The 12,110-nt window shown below is 40.7% G+C and overlaps 1 protein-coding gene across 2 annotated transcripts in view; it reads left to right on the top strand.

Annotated features, from left to right (window-relative positions):
• The window catches only part of LOC118788957 (neuroligin-4, X-linked-like), a 53,287-nt gene extending 41,415 nt beyond the window's left edge, over positions 1-11,872 (top strand). For both annotated transcript variants that reach the window (XM_036545183.1, XM_036545182.1), the window contains 3 exons: positions 1,736-1,921; positions 4,576-5,365; positions 10,957-11,872. In XM_036545183.1, coding sequence (XP_036401076.1) covers positions 1,736-1,921; positions 4,576-5,365; positions 10,957-11,806 — 1,826 coding nt within the window. In that variant the 3' untranslated portion in view covers positions 11,807-11,872. The remainder of the gene's footprint in view (positions 1-1,735; positions 1,922-4,575; positions 5,366-10,956) is intronic.
• The last annotated feature ends 238 nt before the right edge of the window (positions 11,873-12,110 follow it).

Here is a 12,110-nt window from a genome sequence, read left to right as displayed (position 1 = left end):
TCCATCAGAGATTTTGAAAAGTAGTCATTAAGTCTGTTGCCTCTTCATTATTGCTGTTTTCTTTAGCTCCAGCTCTATTCCATCACCAACTCTATATTCTTTTCATTGCTGATTATGTGAAAGTGGCTCCCCAGCCCCTTAGACTGCTTCCACTCAGTGTCCTGTAAGGACACCGCACAGGCCTGGGGTCTGTCTCTCCGACTCCAGCGTCTGGCAGCGTGCTGCAGGGGACCCGCAATCTCCCGCCCAGCTGTCTCCTCTATCCCTCCATGACAAACTAGATCTGTGAGCCAATAATGCCAGGGGACATGTTCTTCTTCATCCACTTTTTCCTCATGTAGGGAGAGCCAGCTGAGGTACCAGCAGCAGGTATCAAGATCCAGGGCTTGGCGACCACAAAAAGTGGCTCTTTGGTCACCATATTACAACATTAATATATTCAGACAATCTTCAAATTTTTTACAAGTTGTTGATGTCTGCGTGCTAAATCCTGGCTGTGGATGAGTGTGGCTGGAGCCTAAGATCATCAGCAGCTGTAGCAGTGGTTAAACGAGCACTTCAGATTTGATGAACTTAATGCTGTGCCTTTGTAAATGACAACATGTGCCCCTCTTCAGCACACAGCACATTGTTGTTTAGGATTTGAATGTTCTTTCTCTGCTGGGATTAGTTTAATCTCTGATAAAATCAGTGACTGATCCTTTCAAGAGGGCAATGACTTCTTGAAGAGAACCAAATGCATTTCTGTAAGTAAAGGGTGGAACGGTAGTTAATGGAATCTCAAACAATTACGGGTCATATTACCACGAACGCAGTATTGCTTTGATGGCTTGTTTTGTTTATGAAATAAAGTCGATGCTACAGCAAAGCATTTGTTGCATTGCGCGCAGAAGAGGTCAGTGAAACAAAACATTAAGACACTAAGCAAGTTGGGCTCATCGAGCTGTGAATAAATGGTCTGAAAGAGATATTAACAAGTCCGTGACAATTGTTGTGATAGTGGAATGATGTGTATTTCGCTGTGGCCGTGCTCATTAAATGGCATATTTGGTGGAAGCACAGTTATATACAGGTTGCGGGAGGGTGTTCAGGAGGGGAGTGGGAAATGACAGTTATGCCAGCAATGTTGAAAAAATGCTGTAGGTAGATTTTCAGTGGTCTTCTGAACGTTTCAACCAGCTTCGACCAAAGCAGCTGCTACGCTTGCCGGCAGTGTTATTATTTCAACTACATCAAAAAATGCAAACTTATGAAGCTGACAGGCACTTCATATAATTCCCTCTGAGAATTCCATGACTAATAAAGATCCAAATCCATTATGTCTGAAACATATTAAATACAGTAGACTGTAGGTCTATTGCTGGGTAAGAATTCTTCCCTTCAGCATGTCTCTGTGTGTAAAAGAAGACGTAATTTGCTGAAACTCCCCTGAATCCAGATTGCATGGATTCGTGTATCACGGCAAATAAAATTTACAAGCAATTTGTCACTGAGATTAAACAAGCTTAAAAATCACCTTGTTTGACTTAATATGTCATGGAAGAATCATACACACAACATCATGGAGCCAAGGTGATTATGGCAGAAAATTAAGCAATAAGAGTCTACTGATGTAATTGCATAAATATTGATCTTTTGCTTCCCTGGTTTTCTCTCATGTGATGTTATAAAGGCTTTTGTTTGCTTTACTGGTTCTAATGAAAGGTTTTGTACTTTTCTTATTATTCTCTCTCAGGGTTTTTAAGCACAGGGGACCAGGCTGCAAAAGGAAACTACGGACTGCTTGACCAAATTCAAGCACTGAGATGGATAAAGGAGAACATCCAGGCTTTCAAAGGGGATCCTAAGAGGGTCACCATATTTGGGTCTGGTGCTGGAGCGTCATGTGTAAGCTTGCTCACACTGTCCCACTATTCAGAAGGTATGTATGTTTTATTAGGGATCAAGCACCGAAGGTGCAAGGCACCTATTGTAATTGTTAGAATTTTTCACTATTATTATACTTTCTGCCATGTGAGTCTATGGCAGCCCATAGAACCCCTTGGTGGATTATGATGAAATTTGGCACATTGGTAGAGGATAGTCCAAAGTATCCAGGCCTCAAATTTGGGATCAATCCATGTATCTCTGTAGCACCACCAACAGGCCAAATTTCAAGGTACATTATTTGCTTATAACCTTTGAACCTTTTGTCCTAGGGTTGTGATCTTTTGTCCCCTGAATCCTTGGGTCATCTCGATTCGAATGCACTCGTCACCATTAAAATCCGCCATATTGGACTTTCCACCATTTTGAATTTTTCGAAAAACCTACTTTTGTGAACTAGTCCTAGATCGTTGATCCTAACACCACCGAATTTGGTACATGTCTTCTACAGAGGGTTCTGACAAAAATTTATTCAAAGAATTTTGCTATGGTAAATGATATGGCAGCTATCGTCCAATGACATTCCGTGGTGAAGACACCAAAACAGGAAGTGAGCCATATGTCAGCAATGCTTGGTTGGAATCACGCCATACCTGGTATACTTTATTGCCAGAGGAAATATTGGGCACTCACCAAGTTTCATGAAATTTGGCCACATGGGGAAAAAAAATCAAATGCCTATCCCTTTGGAACCAAAGCAGATGTTTCAACCAAATTTCTTGTGCATCATCACAGTAAAGGACCCTAGCTGGGAAATTATGAACCCTCTGTGTCGGCCAATTTGTTTTTTGGACATCTTAGTATTATCGTTTTTTCAATGGTTTTCAATGGTTGGCAAGCCATAGAAGCCCTAGGTGGATTTTGGTGGAATCTGACACCCTCATAGAGCACAGTCCAAGGTATCCAGGCACCAAATTTGGGGTCAACCCATCATTTCCTGTAGTGATACCAACAGTCCAAATTGGGGGGGGGGGGGCAGTACAGTGGTGCAAATGGGTAGCACTACTGCCTAACAATATGGACGTTTAAAGTTTGGGGTGCGTCTGCGTTCAGTTTGTACCTTGTGTTCATGTGGGTTTCCTCTGGGTATTCTGCTTTTCTACCACAGTCCAAACACATTAAGGTAATGTCAACTGGACATGCCATATTGCCCATAGGTGTGAGTGTAAGAGTGGGTTTCAATGTGTCTGTTCACCCTGTTCACAAGACTGGTGTCTTGTTCAGGGGTTGTTCTGATTAGTTGTCTAGCCGGTGGCCCTGTGGTTCTTGGCCCCTTCATTGCTGCTTGCAGCTATATTTTATCCTTGTTTTTGTTCATTCTGAATATGACCTGAATAAGCAAATATGCAAAAGACAGAGCGCAGTCTCACAGCGCTGAAGAGAAAATCTAGGGATCCTACCCCAAGACATTTCTGTTTGATGAGAGACAGTGTGGTCTGAAAGCAAGCTTCCACTGGATGTTTGCAGGTCTCAATCCTTTCTATTTTTTGTGAGGTCCCACAGTTTCTCATGTAACAAACAGGTACACTGCTGATCTGAGTGTGCCGTGAGTGAACTGTACACTGCCAAATTTATACCCTTCCTGCCACTGTATCGCCAGTGTGACTTTCAAAGAAAAGAGCTTTATTAAGTACTGGAAAACAGATAACAGTATCTGTTTTTGGTCTCTTCTCACTCCACTGCTTTGTGCTGCCTCTGAGAGCTCTCCACTTCAGTGACAATACACCCACTCGCTAAAAATTGACACTGTAATTATCAGAATGAAAAGTAAATTTCAGTCCATTCAATCCAAAGACAGGCTTTCAAGCAGTAATCCCCTCAATGCTGTACTGATTTGGCATAGCGTTGTTGGCTCTCTGAGACATGAAGATGAGGTATTTTTTAAATGTGGTGTACACTGAAGGGATGAGATGTACTTTGCCCTGAAATGGGCATATCTGGGTCTTCAGTGCTTTCTCTTACACTTACCTAGGAAACAGTCATAACCTGACATTGACAACTGGTACAAAAGTCTCTTAAAAAGTCAGTTAAAGACAGTTAAAAAGTCTCTTTTTAACTCTCTGTATTACTGTGTGTGGGACTGTATGGGCCTGTCAGAAAGAGATGCCACACTTTTGGAGTAAGGGGAAGCAGGAAGTCCAGTCCGATAATATTCCCTCAACAACAACAACATGAGGAGGATTAGGAAGAGAAGACCAAAGAGAATGGCTGAAAATGGCTGCATTACTTGGAATAGTGCAAAGCAAAATCTACACACAAAAGCTACACTAACCACAGATCTGATTCTTTCCCATGGCTGGTTATAAACCTTACAGGTTTTCCACTTCTTCACTACAACTTGTTTCACATTAATATAATGCTCTCTGCTGAGTGCAAACAGAGAACTCATTTTATGCTTTTCAAATGACAACAGATGGCAGTAATTTCCTTCCCCAGGAACAGGCAAAGTGTATGTGACCAATAGATGGCAGCATTTTAGCCACACCCAGTCACCACACACCGTCAAAATAACAATTTGTTCATAGGACTCGGTAAAATGTATGAGTGTCTGTGTGAATACACAGCATGTTACAGTGTAGTGTTTAAATGTATTTGCAGTTTTAATTGTATCATCTGGATTTGTTAATTAATGACAGCATTGTCTCTCAGATCTTTTCCAGAAAGCTATCATCCAGAGTGGAACAGCACTGTCCAGCTGGGCGGTTAACTACCAGCCGGCCAAGTACACGAGGATGCTGGCGGAGAAGGTTGGCTGCAACATGCTGGACACCAGTGACCTGGTGGAGTGCCTCCAGAACAAGAACTACAAGGAGCTCATAGAGCAGAACATCACTCCAGCAAAGTACCACATTGCTTTCGGGCCTGTCATTGATGGGGATGTAATACCAGATGACCCACAGATCCTGATGGAGCAAGGGGAGTTCCTGAATTACGACATCATGCTGGGGGTCAACCAGGGGGAGGGATTTAAATTCGTGGACGGCATCGTGGACAGTGAGGATGGCGTGTCGGCCAACGACTTCGACTTTGCGGTGTCTGATTTTGTCGACCACTTGTACGGGTACCCGGAGGGGAAGGACACTCTCCGAGAGACCATTAAATTCATGTACACGGACTGGGCCGACAAGGAGAACCCGGAGACCCGCAGAAAGACACTGGTCGCGCTTTTCACAGATCACCAATGGGTGGCGCCGGCCGTGGCCACGGCGGACCTGCATGCCCAGTATGGCTCGCCCACATACTTCTATGCCTTTTACCACCACTGCCAAAGCGACATGAAGCCCAGCTGGGCAGACTCGGCACATGGAGATGAGGTTCCGTATGTCTTTGGGATCCCCATGATCGGGCCCACAGACCTCTTCAACTGCAACTTCTCCAAGAATGATGTCATGTTGAGTGCTGTGGTCATGACCTATTGGACTAACTTCGCCAAAACTGGGTAAGCTTGATTTAAAAGTTTGTTAATAAAAAATGTAAGTTAAGTTAGAATGTACAGGGATGAAGAACAAAAGTATATATAAATAACACCCTCCAAAAAATGTCTACAAGAAAGTCAGAATTATTGAGGCACTTAAAGATTTTTTTTTCAGTTTAGTTTTGTTTTTTATGGAGTTAAACAAAGAATTTTTTTACACAGTGTAGCTGTGCTTTGTTTTAAATTTGTTATGTATACATTATTCACAAAGGACAGCATTGTTTCCTCATATAATTCTGCAAAGTCACTTTAATAGGTCAATTTAAGATATTACGCACAAGTAAGCAGGGATAAAGTGTTCCTGAATACTTAAGAAAGTCACTGCTACTTGTAGGCAACTTTAGACATTGAACATTACTCAGTGGATTACATAGGCATTTCATGGTCTGCTGCAAATGGTTGAGAATTATCTGTAGTAACAAGCAAACTTGTGACAGTACAGAGGATGATTTTAGAGGCTTATACATTCAGAATCGACAAAGAATCACAGGGCCATGGCTAACTGAAATGAAAAAATATGTAACAGAGCAACATGTTACTTTTATAACGTACTATCAATGAAAATACATACGTAGGTGAATGAATGATACTTTGATGCAGCAAACAGACCCAAGAAGCATTCAGACACCTCAGTGTCATGTTCAACACCTTTCTGGTCAATTCAAGTGTAGAAACAGTGCCTATTTCACACACTAACAGTTTTTGACCTCCTTGTTCCTTTTGCTAGAAAATTCTGTGTTCTTCTACTGTAGAGTCCGATGTCTGTTGCCCCTCTGTCATTTGTCTGAATAGCTGCAACCATATCTGATCTATTTTTTCGCCCCTTTGAGTCACTCTAAAAGAAGTTTCTCATTACTGTTGTTTTTCAGATTCACTGACTCCAAGACAGAACAGATAGAAATGCCAATTTTGGAACTAATTTTCTTTACAGCCAATATTCTGATAAACAGCAAAACAAACAAAACAAATATTTTCAACTGTGCCTTTGTCTGAATCATTGTTCAGATTTACCTTCATGTTTTGGTTGTTTAGATGGCTGGGCAAGATACTGTACTTGTGTGTAAGTTTCAACTGTTTGATGTGGAGAGGCTATGGAAGTACTACCCGTCTAGTTATGTGCTGTGGACTGCAGTTATAGCCACGCTACTTATTTCAGATAATAGCTCTGGCATAGCAGTACCAAGAATGGAAAATGCAATCACATGAAATACAGTAGGATGGGAAGATATGATATTTGGCATTGAGCAGTAACAGACAGTTAGGATTTAGGGCAAATTTAGGCAGATCTGCATTCACTCAGTTTAGCCATGCCTGTACTGATGCTGAAAAAGAATTTGTTAGAATGTATGTATTAACTAAAATGAAAGAAAATAAGATATAACAAATATGACACACCATATTTAATTAAGTTGATCTTAATAATTTTAATGGCATCTGTATGGCTTACTGTAAGACACTGGGGTAAATTGAGTCATGTGTTTAGTTTGAGTGGTTCAAATGGATTGTACTGTATATTTAAATTAGGACTTTAAGGTGGTACTGAGCCTTTGAATCAGAAAAAAACTGAGAAACACAGAAAGAAAGTAATTGAACATACAAAGATGTGCTCCAGGCAACAAGGAGTGTAGAGGAAAGACTGTTATAAGGGTTGAATTGCACTCATCGATTATGACATAAAGCCTGCATGTGTCTTCCATAAGATAACAACATTGCTTCAGGAGATGTAGGAAATCCTTTAGACAGAATCTAGTTCCATCGTCATTCAAAACTGGCTGAAGGTATGGCAATAACATATGCAGTATATACTGGTGTTTTTCTTTGATAATAGTTTGTGTTTCATCTGAAGAACTATGTATTTAGCACTTTTTATCATTGCATCAGGAGTACTATCTTTATAGCAGTTCAGATGAAGCAATGGCTTCATGTTTGCATACCATGTAAATATGCTTTGCCCCCCTTACACTAATAATGCAAAGCTAGGTCAGGAAGTAAACATATGCACTGGTAATAACTGTCAGCTGATTTCAGTAATTGCATATGGTGGACTACCTAGCTTACTTGACTTAACTAGTATGTTGTACTTGCAACTCCTTCCAATCACATCCTCCATAATCTTTTCTGATGTCTCCTGACAGAACTGACAGCTTCTCCACCCTCCTTGCTGTCACTTAGGCTTGCTGGTATTGATGCATTTCCTCCTGAGTGGGGAAGGCCAGGATTAAATTTAGCACTGTATTTGCATTTTCCATAAAAATTAATTGTATTTATTTATTTAACATGCAGGTGTTATCACTTAGTGATGTAACAATGTTATTGTAGTGGTACTGAAAAATTACCATATTAGTGGAGGGCAACGCGGTAAGGCTTGGTCCTTGTTTCCTCCCCCAGACAATCTCAACAGGCTGTAAGCCTACTGCATTTATATAAATATACTCTTATTCCACATTGACTATGAACAAAGACATAGCTCCATTATTACCTCCACTCCCTCCAAAACCTCCAGTGCCGAAACCCCTGATGTTTCCATATTGTCAGCAGGAGAAAAGAGTCTCTGCCTCCCACTGGCTGTGTGTACGGTTACAAAATAGCAGTTTTTGTTCTGCATGCAGACAAATGATATCAACACAGTGTACAATAAATGTAAACAAATCATAAAAAGGCAGAATGGAAAAGAGTGATGTAATCACTCAGGCTATTTGTGATATGGAAAATACTAAACTGGTGGGTCAGCTTTTTATGGGCAATAACTAGCTTCATTCTCGGTCAGCCTGAAATGCAACTGGAAAAGCAGACACTTCACCCAGTTGCAGTTGATGATATTGATGCTATTCTTATTCTTGAGCCTTCAAAGGAAGGGTGATATAAAAACGTTAATCCCACAAACTGTTTCATCTTGAGTAACATGGCTGCAGTTTAAGAGCAGCTCTTCCACCTTCACTTGTTTTCAGGGTTGTACACTGCTGTACTTGTCTCTCCTTTTGATGGTCAGTGAAAGTTTTCACTGTAGGCACAGCAACTCTGTTGTTGGAAAAATATTGTTTGATCTTACAAGACTAGGGATGACAGACTTCAGATGCTGAGCAGTATTTGTCTGTTATGGAGGCCCTTTTTGACCAAGATTTTTTTTTTTCATTATTTGCAGTGATGTATGTTCCTGGAGAATCATTTCATTTTTGTTTTTGGAGAAAGAAAAATGAAGAATAGGGTAGACTTATACTGGAAAAAACTCATGGTCAGTTTGTCCTTTCATCCTGTTGCTTTTGCATACTTTAATGATATTTTTGAAAAAGTCTTATAGCTGTTGCTAAAGGCTTTTTGAAATTACAGTACACAATATGTTTTTTTTTTCTTTTCATCTACACGGAATCTCATTTATTATTACCATTATACATTAGCTGATTATGTAAGATGTGCCTTCTAACCTTGGGGATTCAAACTCTTTGAACATTAATCTCTGACTAGGCAGCAAAATGTCTCTCATTAAAATATTATTCAAAAATTTCTTTAATGGTAACGTTAATTAATGTTAAACCTCTTTTAATTCACAGTGAAGTAAATTGATTATAACAATAACTTTAATTAATGGACTCTGGAGGGGATAGTTTTCTTAGTTTGTGATATAGCAAAAATATATATAAATCCTTCTTTGAAGAGAATTCCATATTGTGGATCCAATGTCCCTATATGCAAAAGTTCATAAAATGCATTGTGACTTTGGATATGCATATTTCATTATGCACTGTAAAAAAATAATTAATTTATTATATCAAAAAGAGATTAATTAGTAGCATGTATTATTATGTCAGAGAGCTTTCTGAAGACTGTACGGACATGGTCATTGACCTCCACAAGTTGGAACTTGGAAACAAAGTAATTCACAAAAACACCCCAACACCTTTCTACTGTAGTGTCCATTATTAAGAAGCGTAAGGCTGCTGTAACAGTGCCGGCCCTGCCAGGGAAAGGATGCATGTCTAACGTGCCACTAGGGAAGTAAATGACACATTTCTCACGGGTTATCATCAATTAATTGTTGTTAATGGAGGATGAAATATGGTAATGGTATTTCATTTTTTTATGTTTTGATCTCTGCATTTTTTAACAAAATAAGGTGTTTATTTTTGCAGGTGCATTCCAAAATAACACTGCTGCATTTATTTCATGAAATAAGGTGTTCCAAAAAATAGGCTTATTTAAAAGGCAGATGTATTTCTGTGTGAAAGTATTCATAATTAACACAATGTATATTTTGCCACAATGCAATTAGTACAATGCTTCGCTAATGTTAGCAGCTAGCTAGATATTCTAGCTATTTCACTGGCTGCCAAGTTAGGTAGCTCCAAGTAGTAAGCGTATGCTATTTTTTCTTGTAGCTGACTTAAGCATCATTTAGATGATGGATGTGTTCTGTGAAAAGGCTAATGATATATATGTGTTGCACTATTGTGCTGCATTTGCATTTAATCAGCCCTTGTTTAAATTTTTAAGTTCTACACAACACATCTGCACAGGCGTGCCATGTCTTTAACCAAACAGCTTAGAATGGGAAAGAGAAAGACCCTGACAGAATATTATTCAATATGACCTAGTAATGTTTAATAGTCCTCTTTTATTTTAAACAGTTTTGAAAACAAATGTCAGTGGTTAGATTTTCCTGTCAGCAGGCACGCTTGTGACTGAGGGTCAATTAATCAACAGATTGGTTACAGAAATACTTGCCACCTTGGGTTGACAAGTGGTTCAGGAGGCAACTGTAAATCTAAAGGCATCAGCTGGAGATCCCCTTAACAACTTCAATTTAAAAAATATCAAAAAGAACCAGTGAAATTTGCATGCATGAATGTTGCAGTCATGGCCAGATTGCAAGGAAGAAGAATCTTTTGAAGGCAAGCCATGAAAGGAGGAAACTTGAATTTGCCAGACTACATCTGAATGACAGTTGTAAGAATGTCTCGTGTTCACACGAAATGCTCAGCATTTTGGACATGCTCATGCTAAGGTAAAGCTTACTAGCTGCTTTAACCCGTGCAGCTTCCTCTTTGATTCCAGTTCAATGGTGTTGTTTGTTGGCTACGTCCGGTTATTTGGTTGATACTGAAGTGCCTCAGGCAGTGAGATGTTATTGTGTTGCTTTAAGAATTTCCAAGTCAAAAGAGGGAGTAAAATCAACACTGTTCATTTTAATAAAATCAACAACCAGTGATTTTGCAGTTAGGTACTGTTCACAGTACAAATCATTTTGTATTTTAAGAATAAACCGTAGCAAATTGCTTGGTATTTGCAAGGAAAATTTGCTCTGATGAAAATGCTAAAACGTGTGTCTTATTTATGAAAAGTACTGCACAGTAGTCGCAATTTGTAGCTTGTCGTGGTAAGACTTGGTGTTCAGCAAAAATTATCATGAAATGGCTGAGATATTACATGTAAAGTTTTTTTTTCCAGTTTGAATGCAGAGCTGGAACAAAGTTAAAATGAGTGTAAACAGAATGGAAAGGAAATGTAAAGTTTAATTGAACATACTACTGAAAGTCTTTTACTGTCATTTTACATTTTAGAGATCCAAACCAACCAGTTCCCCAGGACACAAAATTCATCCATACGAAACCAAACCGCTTCGAAGAGGTGGCCTGGTCCAAATACAACCCTAAGGACCAGCTGTATCTGCACATCGGCCTCAAGCCCAGGGTCAGGGACCACTACAGGGCCACCAAGGTTGCCTTCTGGCTGGAGCTGGTGCCGCACTTGCACAACATAAACGAACTGTTCCAATACGTATCGACAACCACCAAGATCCCTCCGCAGGACACCACCCCTTTCTCATACACCAAGCGTTTCCCAGGGAAGTCGTGGCCGTCCACCACCCGCCACCCTGTCGTCCCTCCCGCTAACACCAAACAGATGACCGACCAGCAGAAGACGGTGGACCCAGGCGAGACTGCGGTCATCATCGAGAACAAACGAGATTACTCCACGGAGCTCAGCGTCACGATCGCCGTGGGCGCCTCGTTGCTCTTCCTCAACATCCTAGCCTTCGCGGCGCTTTACTACAAGAAGGACAAACGCCGCCACGAGTCCAACCGCCGGCCGAGCCCGCAGCGGAACGCCGCCAACGACATCACCCACATCCAGAACGAGGAGATGATGTCCCTGCAGATGAAGCAGATGGAGCATGACCACGAGTGCGAGTCCCTGCAGGCCCATGACACGCTGAGGCTCACCTGCCCGCCAGACTACGCCCTCACGCTGCGCCGCTCCCCAGACGACATCCCGCTGATGACCCCCAACACCATCACCATGATCCCCAACTCCTTGCCTGGGATGCAGCCCATGCACACGTTTAACACCTACACCGGCAGTCAGAACAATGCCAACCTCCCCCACGGACACTCTACCACGCGAGTATAGCTCTGTGCGAGCAGCTGTTCTGGCCTTGGGCAGAACACGATTTATTTAGTAAAAAAAAAAAAAGAAAAGCCGATCTTCTTTCCAACTGAGACTGAATACAGAAGATGCTATTTTGTTACAAAGGCTTCTTAAAAATTAAATATCAAGAGCTGAACTTGACATGACCTGTGAAATGTGAAAAATGAATGTCATTATAGTAATATTGCTTTCAGATCTCAGCTTCCAAAAGGATTACACAAATATTCACATGAGGAAACAATAACTGTACAAGATTTCAACTTCAAACTTACAGACAGTAAATATA

This window comes from Megalops cyprinoides, chromosome 14 (genome assembly GCF_013368585.1).
Source record: "Megalops cyprinoides isolate fMegCyp1 chromosome 14, fMegCyp1.pri, whole genome shotgun sequence".
NCBI classification, from domain to species: Eukaryota; Metazoa; Chordata; class Actinopteri; order Elopiformes; family Megalopidae; genus Megalops; species Megalops cyprinoides.
Note: the sequence above shows the minus strand (reverse complement) of the source record. Positions and strands in the feature narration are given on the sequence as shown.